General features: G+C 32.7%; 1 protein-coding gene across 7 annotated transcripts in view; it reads right to left on the bottom strand.

Moving 5' to 3' along the window:
• The window catches only part of E23 (ABC transporter G family member E23), a 102,260-nt gene extending 85,661 nt beyond the window's left edge, over positions 1–16,599 (bottom strand). Inside the window, exons 1-2 of one of the 7 annotated variants that reach the window (XM_073968808.1) lie at positions 16,554–16,594; positions 1,666–2,026 (exon numbers count right to left, since the gene is read on the bottom strand). In XM_073968808.1, coding sequence (XP_073824909.1) covers positions 1,666–1,970 — 305 coding nt within the window. In that variant the 5' untranslated portion in view covers positions 1,971–2,026; positions 16,554–16,594. Of the gene's footprint in view, positions 1–1,665; positions 2,058–13,136; positions 13,257–16,178; positions 16,271–16,304; positions 16,499–16,553 lie in introns of those variants that run through there. The other 6 variants (XM_073968806.1, XM_073968807.1, XM_073968809.1 and 3 more) reach the window with 6 other exon arrangements.
• Positions 16,600–16,856: the final 257 nt, after the last annotated feature.

Genomic DNA, 16,856 nt, shown 5'->3' with positions numbered 1-16,856 from the left:
ACATATTATCCACTACGTAAACCAACCAGCAATAGTAGGGTTTTTACATTAGCACAAAAATGAGGTTTTAGAGCTGTTGCGTCATTTATTTGCTAAAACAGGCAACATTTTTCGTCATTTATCATACAAAAATAAACGAAGATAGCTGCGTCATTTTATGTGTTGTGTTGTTTAATGACGCAAAAAGCAAACGTAAATAAACTTCATTTATTTCTAGGATTTTCTAAAACGAAATCAAATAATGCGCTAGTTTAAAAAGGCTTTAAGGCCTGGGTACATAAGCTACCTCACCTTGTTGCCTTGCTTTCCTGCTTCATTTCTAACATGACCCAGCAAAAAGTTTGCATCCGCGAATGCAGTTGAATCACTACAAGTGTACAGTATAAGTGACGTTGGAGTACATCTTTTTCTATGAATTCACTTATGCATTTTTACAAGGGAGCGCGCAGCTAAGATGCACTCCATTTTGCTTCCACAGCACACAGCTAGGATGCACTCCATTTTCGATCCAAATCACAGCTTTTGATGTAGTTTTTTGAATTGAATTTAAAGGCACTCTTCGGATTGCATTTTTAGTCTGTCTAAAGATGCAATAAAAATGCAAGCCATTGCGAAATATCCTAGAATAAAAAAATGCATTTATTATTTGTGTAAAACAATAATACAAAGAACTTTATTATATAAACACAAATTAAAACAAGTTTCCATTAAATTCAATCACATTTGAGTTTCTTTCTCCGTTCTCCATTTAATCCAAGTGCATCTGATTTTGCTTCATCATCCTAAAGGTTTTTTATGTTGCCTTCCCATCCATTAAAAATTTTCATCTCGTGAATTACCACAAAAATGTTCGCAACTTAAGTTTTTATTTCTTTATTTTATAACAAATTCTTATAAAAGTATCACTCTGTCTTATTTTTAGTATAAATAATTTCGCCAGAGGCGGGTGGGGATCAACCAACTGTTTTGTTTTTGTAGGGATCTCTAAAGCAACTGCTTATAAATTGTATCGAACGGAGTGCATTGTTCATAACTCCGTGTGGACTGCATCGAAGGATGTTGTGAAATCATAACTCCACATGCACAACTTCCAAAATTTTTTGTTGGGGATAAAAATAAAAGAATAAAGAAGGCCGAGCAATTTTGGAACTATGTTGCCCTTTTCGTTTTTATTCTTTAATCAGAAGCAAGCAATCAAGGCAGCTTATGTACCTAGGCCTTTAAGGCCTGCGTACATAAGCTGCCTTGCCTGCTTACCTTGCTTACTTCTGATAAAAGAATAAAAAAGAAAAGGGCAACCCAGTTCGAAATTTGCTCGGCCTTCTTTATTCTTTTATTTTTATTATGTCAAAAATGAAGCAGGAAAGCAAGGCAATCAGGTAGAGCAGCTTATGTACGCAGGCCTTTAGGTCTCGAAAAACAGATTGTCATACAAATTTTACCGTTTGTCACAATTAAATACTAAAGCGGTTTCTACACGGTATGTTTTTTTACATGTTATGCCTGCTGAATCGCAAACTTTTATTTTTCTTTCGTTTTCTGTTGTTTTCGTTATTCATATTGCGAACAAACAAAACCGGTGTCAATACAGGTATACGTCAAACATACTTGAAATTCGTTTACGCCAATTTATAAATTAAAAAACCCACTTATTTTACTACTTACCCAACATTATTTATTGAATCTCCAATGACAGTTTGGTTCATATTCTTGTACAGATCCTTGCTCAATACAGTTCTCTCATCAGTATGTTTTGATTGTTTTAATTTGCTTTTTTCGTTAATATCATCAATTGAATGTTGAATAGGCACATCCGGTTCTTTTAGAATGTACGAACTACGAAATGACGAGCTATATTTTGTTGCCTTGCAACAATCGGACACTTCAAATGATTTTTTATTTCTATAATGTACAATCTTTGACATGTTTTGCTGCTTTAAGGATAAAGGAACACCGTCATCTTCATCCATGACGACTCCAAGTAAAGTAGAAATTCGAACACTTTTCGATCGTAGACACTGTGGCACTGCAACGTTTCGCATACAAATATATAAATGCTTTGTTAAAAAAATTAATTCAATAAGAATTTGCAAGATTGCCTAATAGGTGATCGAATATTTAAGAACCTGTTCATATTATCGGTTTTTACAGGGATTACTTTCTTTGTCAGGATTTATTTGACGTATGCACAACGGAATTGACATTTGGGTTTATTAAATCCGGTTATACATATATAAACGTACTATATGCTATTTATTAATTCTAGGCAGGGTTTAAAAGTCAGCTTCTAAAAACATTAGCATTAGCTGTACACTTCAACTACTACACAATATTCACACACACGGCTAAATGAGCAACCGAACGCATATTTATTTTTGTACATTTTTGCTTATTTCGTTTTTTACGCCTAATCTTTTTTTCGTTAGGCATAATCGACAACCACGCTACATATTTAGCAGTCGGCTGACCATTCGTCGCAGCGAATTAGCCAGAGAGGGTGTTTTTTGTCATTAGAGTTGCCAACGTAGTAATAAAAAAGATGTCATTTAATGTCAAAATGCTCCCATCATATGGTAGAACCTAAAGAATACTACTTATTATTGTTTAAAAATAAACAAATATATTTTGAACGGCTTCACCAAAAATTGACTTGTCCTTTGAACGAAAAAGTGGAATTAATTATATCGTGATTTTTAATGCATTACACTGGTAACCCTGATCTCAAAAACAATTGTTTGCTGAAAACATGGCCAAGCCGTTGAAACTTTGTTGCTTATTCTCTTTTCTGATATGTGTTGATCATGTATGCTGCAAAATATGAGTATGCGTGTCTGATGCTTTTTTATTAAAGCAACAATATCAAATAGCATCAGCATCGCAAGCAATATTTTTGTGAAATTTGTTGCTACATGTTGCCGTTGTTCATTGTTGCTAAACATATTTCGAAGAAATTTTAGCAGGCAAAGCAGCAAATATTCGGTGCTTTTGCTAATATGGCGTTAGCATTTTAAACCCTGATTCTAGGCACTCTACATTACTTGGTCCCGGTTCACACTAAGAGTAATTTCACTGAATTTTTTACATGAAAGTAGAAGCAAATCTAAAAGAAAACGGTCTGTTTGTTTTATACGAATATGTGTTTTTACCAACAAAATTAAAAATTTCATGTTAAAATTTCATTGAAATTACTCTAGTGCATAGCCGACCAAGAAGAGCGAGCGCTTAAATTGTTTATGTGTGGGTAAAATTACACTGACAGAACAGGCTGATGATTTTCATATTGAGTGTGAAATGAAAAAAATATGTATATAGTTGGCGCGTTCGCTTTGTATGACTTAAATTAAAAATAATATAAATAACTTCATAATTTGAAGAGTATTTTTCTTCATATGTTATTTTGTTTTTTTTTTTTTTTTTTTTTTTTGAGAGAAAAAACAAATTGTATATAAAAATGATTTTTTAAGACTTTATATGCATAAAAAACATTTTTTCTATGAATTTCCTTATTGACTCGATGCGGCGGACTATTGTGGACCGAGATAAAGGCACCTCTTTGAAAATGTCTTCCATTTTTCTACCAGTATCTCCAAAAAAGGTAATACTGACATAAACACTTCTGACATAAAAACCATCTTCAAAAGGTCCACATTTCTTGGCCAATTCCAAAGCAATCTTATATGGGGCCTTGATTGTGGCATTATCATAATTGCCTTTGTCTTTTGTAATATTAAGACTCCTATTATTTTTATTTGTTAAATTATCTTTAAGCTGGCATATTATTTTTTCGGTCATTTCGCGTCATTAAATGATATTTTGTATGCCTATTATAATGACGCCTAAGGAAAGATGGATATACATTTTTTATTGTTGCATTGCAGACGAGGCATTCTGCGTCATTAAAAATATTAATACAAAACAAAAAATCATTTTCAAATTCTTCCCTCCACATATTTGCTGTACAACTGCAAAATCTTTTCAGTCTACCCAAAAAAAAAACAAATAAAGCGGCATCAACCTGCTTGCATGACATTCAGTACAAGACTGAAGTAAAAAAATCAAAACATTTGCTCTCTAATATGCCATTTAGATATGACTTCATTAGCCGGATTTAGCACATTATCAGATTTTATTTGCTAAATCCACCCAAAATCTACCAGATTTCCCATACAAAAATAAATCATCGTATTGAGTGGATTTGTTTTAAATCTGGCATAAATCCTCGTATAAAACTCTGTTTTTTGCAACATGTTGCTAAAAAATACAAAAAGTTGCAAGCTGGCACAATAAACAAGGTAGATGCATCGGTGAATTGCTACACTAAAATTTATTTAAAATGTAAAAATTTGTAAACAAGGCGGAAAAATTAAATTTGTTTTGATGTACAAAGTTGATTTTAATAAACCAAGACCAATATTTACGATGTCTAAACGATAAAATAATTCGTTTATTTATTTTAGATGGGCAAACAGCGGTAAAATAATTATTTTGTGCTCTTTAGTTATCATTAGTAGCATAATGTGCAAACATTTTTAGTATTAAACAATAAATTTGTAATTTGACGTATGTTTTTTGAGAAGAATTCAATTTACAAAAAATTATTTTGACGTTTCAAATTCGATCAGATGGGCTGATGCATCTACCTTGGTAATTGGGCTATGAACAAAAATCAGCTGACTGCCATTTATATCCTCCAAAATGTATATCTAAATGCAATGAGATTTGTACTGGATTCATTAAATCCAGTCGAGGATTTATGACTAGTCTAATAGCACATTTAGACTAGCCATAAATCCTCGACTGGATTTAATAAATCCAGTACAAATCTCATTGCATTTAGATATACATTTTGGAGGATTTAAATTGCAGTCAGCTGATTTTTGTTCGTAGCACAATTACCAAGGTAGATGCATCAGCCCATCTGATCAAATTTGAAACGTCAAAAGAATTTGTTGTAAGTGGAATTCGTCCCAAAAAACATACGTCAAATTACAAATTTATTGTTTAATACTGAAAATGTTAGCACATTATGCTACTAATGCTAGCTAAAGAGCAAATAAATAATTATTCTATCGCAGTTTGCCCATATAAAATAAATAATCGAATTATTTTATCATTTAGACATAATAATTATTAGTCTGGGTTGATTAAAATCAACTTTGTACATCAAAACAAATTTAATTTTTCCGCCTTGTTTACAAATTTTTACATTTTAAATTATCTTTAGTGTAGCAATTCACCGATGCATCTACCTTGTTTCTTGTGCCAGCTTGCAACTTTTTGTATTTTCTAGCAACATGTTGCAAAAAACAGAGTTGTATACGAGGATTTATGCCGGATTTAAAACAAATCCACTCAATACGAGGATTTATTTTTGTATGGGAAATCTCGTAGATTTTGGCTGGATTTAGCAAATAAAACCAGATAATGTGCTAAATCCGGCTAATGAAGTCATATCTAAATGGCATATAAATGAGCTATTAGTTTGCGTTCGGGTCGCGTGTGTGTGATTTGCCGAAAAACTTCGTAACCTTAACAATACTAACGAACGGGTTTGCTCTAGTGTAGACTGAGATTTGCATCCATGCACAGTGGATCCACCCATTGGCCAAAAATAAAAAAAATGAATGTCAAAATTTTGGTACAACATCTGGCAACTCTGACAGCTATGACATGGAGCTTTTTAAAAATATATTAGTTTCTGTTTCATTCGAACGCGATCTTCTTAAGAATAGCTTCAAAAGTCGGAACATTTGACTAATATTTTTTGTTGTGAGTACAACCTATATTTTAACTGCATGTAAATATATTCAAAATATCGCGAAACAAATACATATAGCAAAATATTATAGTGGATTTTGAAGGGGGAGGTAATAGCTTAATATTCATTAAAAAATAGTGTTTAGCGTGTTGTGGAATTCTAGTTAGCTGCATATTTTCTGAGTGTATTTTGTAATGCGATTTTAATCATATACATAAATTTGACCTAAGGTTTTAGTCATGATGCCCACCAGTGCCCACCTCGGAAATAATTTTCCAAAGTAGGTCATGGGTTTAAGATTATTCAGTATTAAAATCAGCTGCCATCTAGTGCCAGACTAGAAATGGTGGGACACTGACTAAAGCTGCCCTAGAATAGGGTTTCAATGGATATATTAGCGTATAACTCTGTTTTCTGATCACGTACATTAACATAATTGGCATCAGTGGCAAGATGAAGAAATCTTCTTCCAAATTTGTCTTACGTTGGCGGTACGTGCCTTCCAGGAAGAACGCTATAAGATCTATATTAAAAACTTTACCAATTTTCAGACAAACATTTTGATTTTTTAATCCGCTAAATTGGTTGGATTTTATGTTGTTTTGGAGCCTCTTTTTGCATCATAAGATAATCGGGACCTTTGTTCATGCCATTCTGTATTAACAGCATAAAACAATTCTTACCATATACCCCCTCTAGAGGGGAGAATGTTACGGTCCTGGTTTCTTAAAACACTCTTCGCAGCAGCACAAAGATGTAACCGGCGCATTGGCTTGATTTTTAAACTCTAAATATTTTTGGCCACTTTCTCCATACAAGTGGATCCACTGTGCCATGGTGCAAGAAAGAAGGTGATACATTAATACCAATTGATGTCTTCATTTGCCGTCAAACAATTTTGTATTAATTAAAAATAAATACCAAATATTTCTTCTCTCACAAAAGATATATATGGGCCTTTCTGCGTGAAATCGGACACTTTTTCAAAATGAGGTTTTTGATTTCCTTTATTTTTTGCTGTGGTGATGCTGCTCATCAGCAAAACATTTCAGTATATTTTCAGATTATTTTAGTAACATCTCCAGAGATATCCCGCATTGAAAAAGTCGAATTCTGTAAAAACTATGTGCAAAGAAATTCTCATAACTTCTTTAATATTGGTCCAATTTGAACAAATCCATCCATACAAAAATTGTTTTGTTGTTTTATCAGCTATTTAATAAAAAATATAACAAAAATTTGCACATTGGGCTTAGATGCAATTTTCGCGATTTAATATTTAAAATCAATATTAAACAATGATTGACCCCCTTCCATTTTCTTGATTTTTTTTAAACTACGATGAATTACAAAAATTTTAAGTACTATTTGGTAATGGGATTCAAATGGCAACTATTTTTTCTAAATTTTTTAAAATTTGCCAATACAAATACCAGTGTGAAACCTTTGATATTTTACAAAAAATAAAAAATTACATTTTTCAACATTTGTTTTGTACTTTTATTTGGGAATTTATCTTAAACATCTTAAAAACTTCGTAATTTTTAGATTTTGAATATGGTTTGGCTGTTATTGTACCAGCCGGACAATAAACTAACTAAATTGTTGATCAAAAAACTACAGCTTCGGAGTTAATATGAATGGGCATCTACCAAATATTATAATGAAATTTTTACCAGAAGATGACTATATAAATACGAAAGAGGATTTGAATTTGAGATCTTAAATGGCCAAAGTTACGCGGGCACAAAAAACTTCATTCAGTAATACACACTATTGCTGGTACACTATGTAATTGCTAAACCATTCTTTAAATCGCAAAATGAAGAAGTTTTTGCATATAGTTTTTACAGAATTCGACTTTTTCAAGGCGAGATATCTCTGGAGCCGTTGGTAAAAAAAAATCTGAAAATATACTAAAATGTTTTGCTGATGTTGTTGTTGTAGCAGCATTTAAACCTACGTACAAGCATAGCTGGGTTGGCAGCTGCTGGCCGAAACACTATGGTTCCGGATCAATTCGGTACGAAAGAACTCGCTGCCGTGGGATTGCTGTTTTGCTGATGAGCAGCATCACCACAGCAAAAAATGAAGGAAATCAAAAACCTCATTTGGAAGAAGTGTCAGATTGCACTCAGAAATCCCCATATGTACTTACATATGTATGTACAATGCAAGGCAAATTTAAATAAATGTATATAAATTTAAAATCTATATATATACTAGCGGACCCGGCGAACTTCGTCTCGCTATTAAGGAATAAAATTTCATACAAAAACTCAATTTTCGATTTTTCCAATTTTCCGACTTTTCCAGAGAGGTTTTCCAAAATTTTCTTCCGTAAAGACCTTCTCCTCGAAAATACGAATAACTGACAAAAAATTTTACAGAAATCGGCCTAGCCGTTCTCATTTTATGAATTACTATACATTTTTACACCATTTTTATGTATATAGATATGAAGAAAAGACAAAATTTTTTAGTTTTTCATAAAAAAAAATTAAAAATTTTTTTTAAAGCTACATGAATGATTTTTGGTACATAGATTGGGAAAAAAATCCAATTCTTTAATCTGTTCGAGATACTAATTTTGGTTGTTGCGCGCAAAAGTTATGGCGGTTTCAATTCTGATAAAAAAAAAAATCTTTAAAAGACTCTAATCATTATATTGAGAAACTCTCTTAATTAGGGGCTCCCTACATACTATATGGTTACTGAGGTCCCATAACTTTAGTGAAAAAGTTGTAAATTTTCGCGGAAATTAGGAAAGCATTCAAAACGATTGGTAGTTTACAACTTGTTCTAATAAAATTCAAGCTGTTTATGCATCTGAAAAATATATAAAAAATATGTACGTAATCTAAACATCGCGAAGATTCAAATGAAACCAAAACTATAAAAATCCGTTTAGCGGTTTGCATATTATAGCAAAAAACAAAAAATATATTGAGGAACTTTATATAATTTTTGTAAGAGAAAATATTTATTAAAATTTATTTTGTGAGTTAGTTGAACAAAATTTAAGAAAAATAAGTCGGAGTTTTTCTTCTATTTTAGTTAAATTCCACGCAATAAATCACATTTTTTATTCTAATAACTTCTCGAAAACACGCTAACATCTAGCAGAAGATATGGATATCTTTCAAATAAATGTTGGGTTCCTTTAAATGGGGTATAATCTTGAAATAAAATTGTATCGGGTAATGTTCATTTTGAAATGCGTGTAAATCGCGAAATCCTCAAAATCACTTGATGCGCATGCGGTTTACCAATACAGCGAATTCTTCTCTTTTAGTTTGTACACATTTGCCAGGATTTACTTTGGCCGCTAAGATGTAGCATCGTCTGCAGTTTAGTGTGCAACAAACTGTATTACGCTTATATTTTGCACAAAGTGCATACACTTTTTATGCGCATCCGATTTCACTATCAACCGTGAAAAAATACATCGACCTAAACATATTTCAATAAAATCCATCAAGAACCGTGGATGTAGCATCACACAGTATTTTTTGGATAAATCGGATACAGCTCCCATGCCACTAAATTTTTCAAACCGCTGTTTTCGCACAAACGCGAGTGATGATTCACTTTCTTCATTGAAATGGAAACGATCCACATAAAACGCGAATTAGTCAGCGATATTTTGAAAAACATTTTTCGCAAATTTTTCAATTTTTGCAGTAGCCATTTCCGCCGTTCTAGTAGATGGATTTTTACGATCTGTGATTCATATGATCCGGATCGTCGAAAAACTAAAATATCGCGGGGTACCAGCACACTCAAAACAATATTGTAAATACTGTACCCAAAAAATAGGTTTTTTAGAAAAAATATCGCACTAAATGTTTGCCTTTGGCAGTAGATTACTCTGCTGCTGTGTGGGCTACATACTTAATATACATATCAGATTATGCGAAATCGCGAGTTCTTTAGTCCTATAATCGGTTTTTCGAAATATCCGAATGCGCGTCCCAGTTACATAAAAAATACAAAAAAACACCTGAAATTCGGCTTCAAAATGTCAGCATCCATAAAAGGTAGATGCAGTGGAAATTTTGGAAAGTGATACATTAGAAGTGTAATCTTCATTTTGTATTCTCTAACTTTCACTTTGCACAGATGTCCGTCATTTGAATGGTTTAATCAGAAATCGAATAGCAATGTAAAAAACCTGTTTAGATTCAACGTGTTTTTACCTATGGTTTTTCCTTTACGCGGTCGTAACTACCACGTAAATTAATTTTTTTTGCTAAATTTTTGAGCTTTGTACAAAAACATCAAAATTAATCCAGCAATAGTCATAGTTACTGGTAAACTACAATAGTTCGCGTATTATAATAGTGCAAACCTTGGCTTCATGGAAACTAAAAAATTTTGACTTTTCCTCATATATATATATATATATATATATATATACAACTAACAAATTTACAAAAACAACATTGTTCTTATTGAAAATTGAATGTTAAAGAAAATATTGAATAATGAACTCGTTCTAAAAATTTTCTCAGGAAAACATAAATACATTTTGAAATCCTCTAAAATAGAACAAATTTGAATCAAAATGTAAATATAAAGCATACAAAACTGTCGTTGTTGTTGTTGTAACAGTGTTTTATTATAGCTTTGTTCCTTTACTTTTTTAATGGTAAAAGTGATAAAAGAGAAAAGTGTCAATATTGCTCTCTCATGAACATTTTTACCAGAAAAGTAAAGGAACGGAAAATGGTAGATCTGGTAGCAATGTCAAAAAGAAACATAAAATATAAATTTTCTTCTTTTATTTCACAGTTTTTAATTTTGTTTTGTCAGCGTTCGTCTTTTTCTTCTGTTTTTCGTTCATTTTTTTTCTTCATTGTGAAATAATCGAATTGAAAATAATCAAACAAATGTCGAAAAATCAGTTCTACCATTTTTTACCTGCAAAAATTTGTCTGGTAGCCTGTGGTAGAAGAGAAAGGCATATGTGCTCTCTCCTCTCTTAAAAATTGCTGCCAGTTTTACCACTTTTTGGGGTTAAGGAACGCTTTGCAGGTTAAAAATGGTAACCCCAGGTAAGTAAAGGAACACAGCTTATTGTGTTTGTATGTTCGTTCTCCGGTTCAATCTGGCTCTGGGTCTATCTCCAGTTCCAGGAAAGTGGCTACTTCGATGGGATGTAACCACAGATGCACTGGAGTTAGAAGAGTAGGTTTGGCGGGGCAGTTGAATAGGTGCTTAGTATCGTGCGGGCCCATGCGGCATACTGGGCAGATGTCTTGCACGGTGCGATAAATTCCCGCCCAATAGGAATTTAGGCGACTGCAATATCCCGAGCGTATTGAACCAAAAACTATTGTGGTTTGTCGTGGCAGCTGACGCTCTTCAGCTGCGATAGATGGGGGATGTACTCCGATGATGTTCTGTCTGTACATGCACAGAACTGTCGTAGGTCATTGTTATTACACGTTTACGATGAAAAGAAGAAGATTTTATGGTAGCAAATTTCAAAATTCATGAGTAGACCACCGTATTACATTTTGAAAACCAAATTTACAAAAAAAGTAAAAATACAGCTGATTGTCACTTCTACCTTATATAAATGTGCATTGGTACAATGTTTAATTTTATAAGTGAAACATATTTTGTTATTTTGTTTGCTTTTGGTGCAATCCTCGACAGCAAATAAAGAGAAATGCCTGTATTCGCCTTTTGTATCACCTTCCTAAATTCGCCTTGCTTGTATCGGTAAATGACAGTATGCAAACATCAGATTCGAACACTCCTCTCAAATTAATTAAATCCTTATTAATTTCAGGGGAGTATACATTAGGTTTGTCTGGTTCGACTAAAATGTATACCAATTGTTTCTGGAAGTCGTCTGTTAACGCAAAAGTCCAGCAAAAGAGAGCGATTCGAGAGAGACATTTTGACAGTTCTTTTACTGAGATTTTGCAAATTCTTGCTGGACAAATTTCTTCTAGCAAGCACTTGCAACTATTCTTCTCCCTGCACACAATAAATCAGCTGTTTTTAATTATTCGGTGATTTATTTCTGTGCAAATTGAAAACTATTTTATTGTCAAAATAGCATGTCAATTGTTTTTTTTTTTTTTGTTTTTGGTAGCCATGTTGGAAAGTTTTTACGTTTTGGCAAATCAGCTTATTCTTGCAAAAGAGAATAAAAAGTCTTTACTCTCCGAGAAAGTTCTTGCTGGAAAATTCTTACGGGGAAAGTAACAAGACAGACCTATTATGTGTGTCTGTTACTTGCACGTTCTTGCTAGAAGAAATTTCTCCAGCAAAAACTTGCAAGTTCTCCATGGAGAACAGGGAGTTAACAGAGAACAAGTGAGTTTACAGACAACTTTCTGTTGCAATTTATACAAATTGTTGCAAACTTTTGAGTAAGCAGACAGACCTATTATCAATTTCGAATCACAGTTAACGTTTTTTTAAAACTTTTTTAGCTAAAAATATTTGAAACACATTATGTTAAGTATTATTTAGAGATTAGAAAAGCTGTTATTCAACTGGACTCAGATATACTAACCACCTGTTTTTGTAACTTATTTTTGATCGTTCATCTATATTCGTAATAATTTAGGCATCCATAGCTCAGTCCCCAGATGACATACAGACCAAATTTTTCGTAAACGCGTTCCATATATAGAGTCAACCAAAAAAGTCTACATACACCCTATAAATCTCGGATTTTAAGAGTAAGAAGCATTTTTATGAAAATCCAAGTACCTACATAGTTCTATCTCATATCCCTAATAAACAATATTACATACAACAAAAATATATTCCATAATACGAATAACGGTAAATTCTATAAAAATTAAAAATTAATAGGGAAAAAGTTTACATACACCCAAGGAAATATTACCGTAAATATATTACCGTAAAATTTATGGAATAAGCAATACAATTTCTACATTTTATTGCTTTATCGAATGTCTCTGGTTGTCTATGATATATTTTAGACAAAATAGGAACATATTTGTGGATTAATTGCCGTTATTTAATGTCAGACTTCGCGTATAGCTCGTTAAGGCGGACCCTTGCAGATTTCTTTGAGTTTTGTCAGTCTGGTAGTTTATGAAACCCCAGGAAATACAGTGGGACTAATTATTTTGAGATCTTAAAGCGCTTTGAAGTTGTTCTTATGGATAATATATGCTCCTAAGCTTCGCTAAATATGTAAATTCCTGAGTTTTTCATAAATTTTATAGTTTTCACAACATTCCAAGGTGCAAATTACACTGTGTGTAATTTTTTTGAGTCATGTTTTATTAACCATATTCTCCATATTCAAAAGATTTTAGCTATTTTTACCATTAAGAACCGTTCATAGACATTTCGTATGTCCCAGAAATTTGTTTATTGATACCTTTGCTACAATATTGTGGTTGATTGTTTTCTTGAATTTTGAACGGTTTAGTATCTATGGAGCAGAAGCCGAGAAAAGAGGATAAAAATCGAAATTGTTTTGCTATTTTGGCCATTACGATCCGTTTCTAAAGAGTTCGTATATTCTAGAAAGATGTTTATTGAGATCTGAGGTACATTTTTTTAGTTGGTTGTTTCCTTCAAATTTGATCGGTTTGATAGCTGTATAACAATACTTGAGAAAAAAATTTTAAAAGAAATTTGACTATGGCGATTTTTACCTTGCAGATGAAGTTTGACGGATTATATGTGTTCACAATTTTTGTTCTTTAAGACAAGAGCTACAACTTTGCCTCTGATAGCCCATTTAGATATGACTTCATTAGCCGGATTTAGCACATTATCAGGTTTTATTTGCTAAATCCAGCCAAAATCTACCAGATTTCCCATACAAAAATAAATCCTCGTATTGGGTGGATTTGTTTTAAATCTGGCATAAATCCTCGTATACAACTCTGTTTTTTTTGCAACATGTTGCTAGAAAATACATAAAGTTGCAAGCTGGTACAAGAAACAAGGTAGATGCATCGGTGAATTGCTACAATAAAAATAATTTAAAATGTAAAAAAATTGTAAAAAAGGCAGAAAAATTGAATTTGTTTTGATGTACAAAGTTGATTTTTATCAACCAAGACTAATATTTACGATGTCTAAACGATAAAATATTCGTTTATTTATTTTAGATGGGCTAACTGCGATAAAATAACTCTTTATTTGAACTTTATTTAGCATTAGTAGCATAATGTGCTAACATTTTCAATATTAAACAATAAATTTGTAATTTGCCGTATGTTTTTTGAGACGAATTCAATTTACAAAAAATTCTTTTGACGTTTCAAATTCGATCCGAATGGCTGATGCATCTACCTTGGTAATTGTGCTTTGAACAAAAATCAGCTGACTGCCATTTAAATCCTCCAAAATGTATATCTAAATGCAATGAGATTTGTACTGGATTTATTAAATCCAGTCGAGGATTTATGGCTAGTCTAAATGAGCTATGAGAATCAATTTCCTAACGGTTTGGAAGATATAGTCCTGACTAAATGACGCTTTTTACATCAAACCTTTGGAGGCCTATAACCGCGAAAGTTGATGAGATACGAAAAAACGGCGAGACACGTGTCCTTTCTTTTTTTGGTCTTCTATCACGTTGCGGTTTTAGAATATGGTTAATAATTTTCGTGTTGCACAGTGTTACATGCAGAAGCCTTCGAATTACCTAATTTTACCATGAAAAAGTACTGGAATACAAGGAAAAATTAACATTGTGACAAAGTAGTTTAATTTTTTCACCTTGTTTACGAAATTTTGATATTAAAATTTTTTGTTGCAACAATTCGCCATCTACCTTGTTTATTGAGATACGTGAAAAGAGTTGCAACTTTTGATACTTTTTTAGGAAAAACAGGGTTGTGTATCATAAGTACTGTGATTTCGAGGTTGATTTAGCTGAAATCACGAAATGAGATGATTTCATTTTTGTATGCGAAATCATGGTAAATTCTGCCGGATTTCGAGCGAAATCATGAAACGCCTCCGAAATCATGAAACGATGCCGAATGTAAACCATGATTAGATCGAGTTAAAACAAACAAATTTCCAAAGTAAAAAATGTTTCTCGAAACAATATTTATTGTGAAGAAAAAAACAGTTGCCAAATGTTCGAAATGATATCGTTTTCGAAACTTATGCTTGGTTTATATTGACGAAATCCACTCGATTTCAACTGTCAATTCCATTGCTTAAACGTCAAATGAAATCCAATGGATTGCAGATGAGTTTTCATTTGACGTATACACAAAGGAATTGACAGTTGAAATCGAGTGGATTTCGTAAATGTAAACCAAGCATTATTTGGGGGCCACCGTGGTGCAATGGTTAGCACGTCCGCCTTGCACTCAGAAGGTCTGCGGTTCGAATCCCAGGCCAAGCAACATCAAATTTTCAACGGTGGCAAAATTCCCCCTCAGTAATGTTGGCGACATTTCCTGAGTATTTAAGCCATGATAAACTTCTCTACAAGTGGTGTCGTAAGACACGCCGTTCGGACTCGGCAATAAAAAGTAGGTCCCATATCATTGAGCCAATATGAATCGGCGTGCACTCATTGATATGAGAGAAGTCTCCCTTGTCCCATCTGGGATGTTTGTGGAACAATTATTATATTATTATTATTATTATAAACCAAGCATTATGGCGAACATTCGAAGAACATCAGCAACTTGTATGGTAGGTTACTATGAAAGAATAAGGGGTCCAAAAGAAAAAATTGGTATAAGTTGGTTGCTATGCCCTACCTTGTAGTGAGTGTACCGTGGTTAAGCAGGCGAGGCAGCTTATGTACCCATGCCTTTAGGCTTGGATTTGCTTTCTAGGTAACCTTACTCTAAAGCTACACGCTGAAACTTTCATACGAAACTTGGCGTTTATAGATCGAGTTCCATACTAAAGTGATTTTATGAAATTACTGTATTGGAAAACTCGACCTAAGAACGCCAAAATAATGGAAAAGTTTCGTATGAAAGTTTCAACGTGTGGCTTTAGATTTACTAAATGAACCTTGACTGACGTTTGAAAATTGGTAAAATTGTAAAAGGAATATTTTTCACTCTTACTTTGCTTGCTTTCACAAAAATTAACTGTTTAACTTTTACTGTTTTATTTTTTGGAACATTTTTAATTATATTATGTTTCTTATCTATTTTATTAATATAGGTACGTAGAAAATTATTAATTTTAGGGCAACAAAACGGTGTTTTATTTAAAATTGTTTAATATTTTTTTTTTTTTGCGAACATTTAGTTTTCTAACTGTATATACATAGATATGCATAAACAACTCTATATATATATCTATGTATGTGCATACAAAATTTACATACATATGAACAATATAAGATTTTAAAGTAAATAGGAGAGAATATGAGTATAATATCACTGAAAATGGTTGCATTTCTTTATTAAATGGCATCGTCCTTTACCAAAAATTTTATCATCTATGTTGTTCAATTAACGTCGATGCTCAAGTGTCACATTATACGAACTAAGTATCGGCACATCAAATTTTCCGTCTAAACATTTAGTAATAATTGTTTATAACTATTAACTTCTCAATCATATCAGCAAGGTCACTAGATGTCGGTAAGCGACTGCGTTGACCAGTGTGTAACACAAAAATTATTTAGCATTGTTTGATTATGTTTGAAACGATTTTTGGGAAAGAAAGAAGAGAATTTCCTTCCTGTTATATCAAAAACATGAAACGAATCTTCTTCACAAAATTATTCGAAAAATAAGTAATTCGCTGTTGTTTGATCACACCAACAAAATAAGCACAGTGAAGCGATGTTCCGTACCGTCATGTAAGGATTCCGACCTCAGTACCGACGGCCACGGATCTCAAAATTTAACTGAAATCTATGTCTGTGGGAATTTGAGAATGTCAACAATCAGCTGTCAAAAATTGAGAGTATATCGAGAGACAAGCATAAAAAATGTTTGTGTACACGCACACACAGTATATCTATGTGTAAACAAGTACGTACCCAGCAAACCAAATGTCGGATGTCCGAGACATCTGAACAATTTCGGAAGCACAATCGTTCAGATTTCGTATCGATTTCTATACAATTTTTCGTGGGGAAATTCGTTCAGATTTC

Source organism: Musca autumnalis, unplaced genomic scaffold (assembly GCF_047663935.1).
Source record: "Musca autumnalis isolate F117 unplaced genomic scaffold, ASM4766393v1 scaffold_2, whole genome shotgun sequence".
NCBI classification, from domain to species: Eukaryota; Metazoa; Arthropoda; class Insecta; order Diptera; family Muscidae; genus Musca; species Musca autumnalis.
Note: the sequence above shows the minus strand (reverse complement) of the source record. Positions and strands in the feature narration are given on the sequence as shown.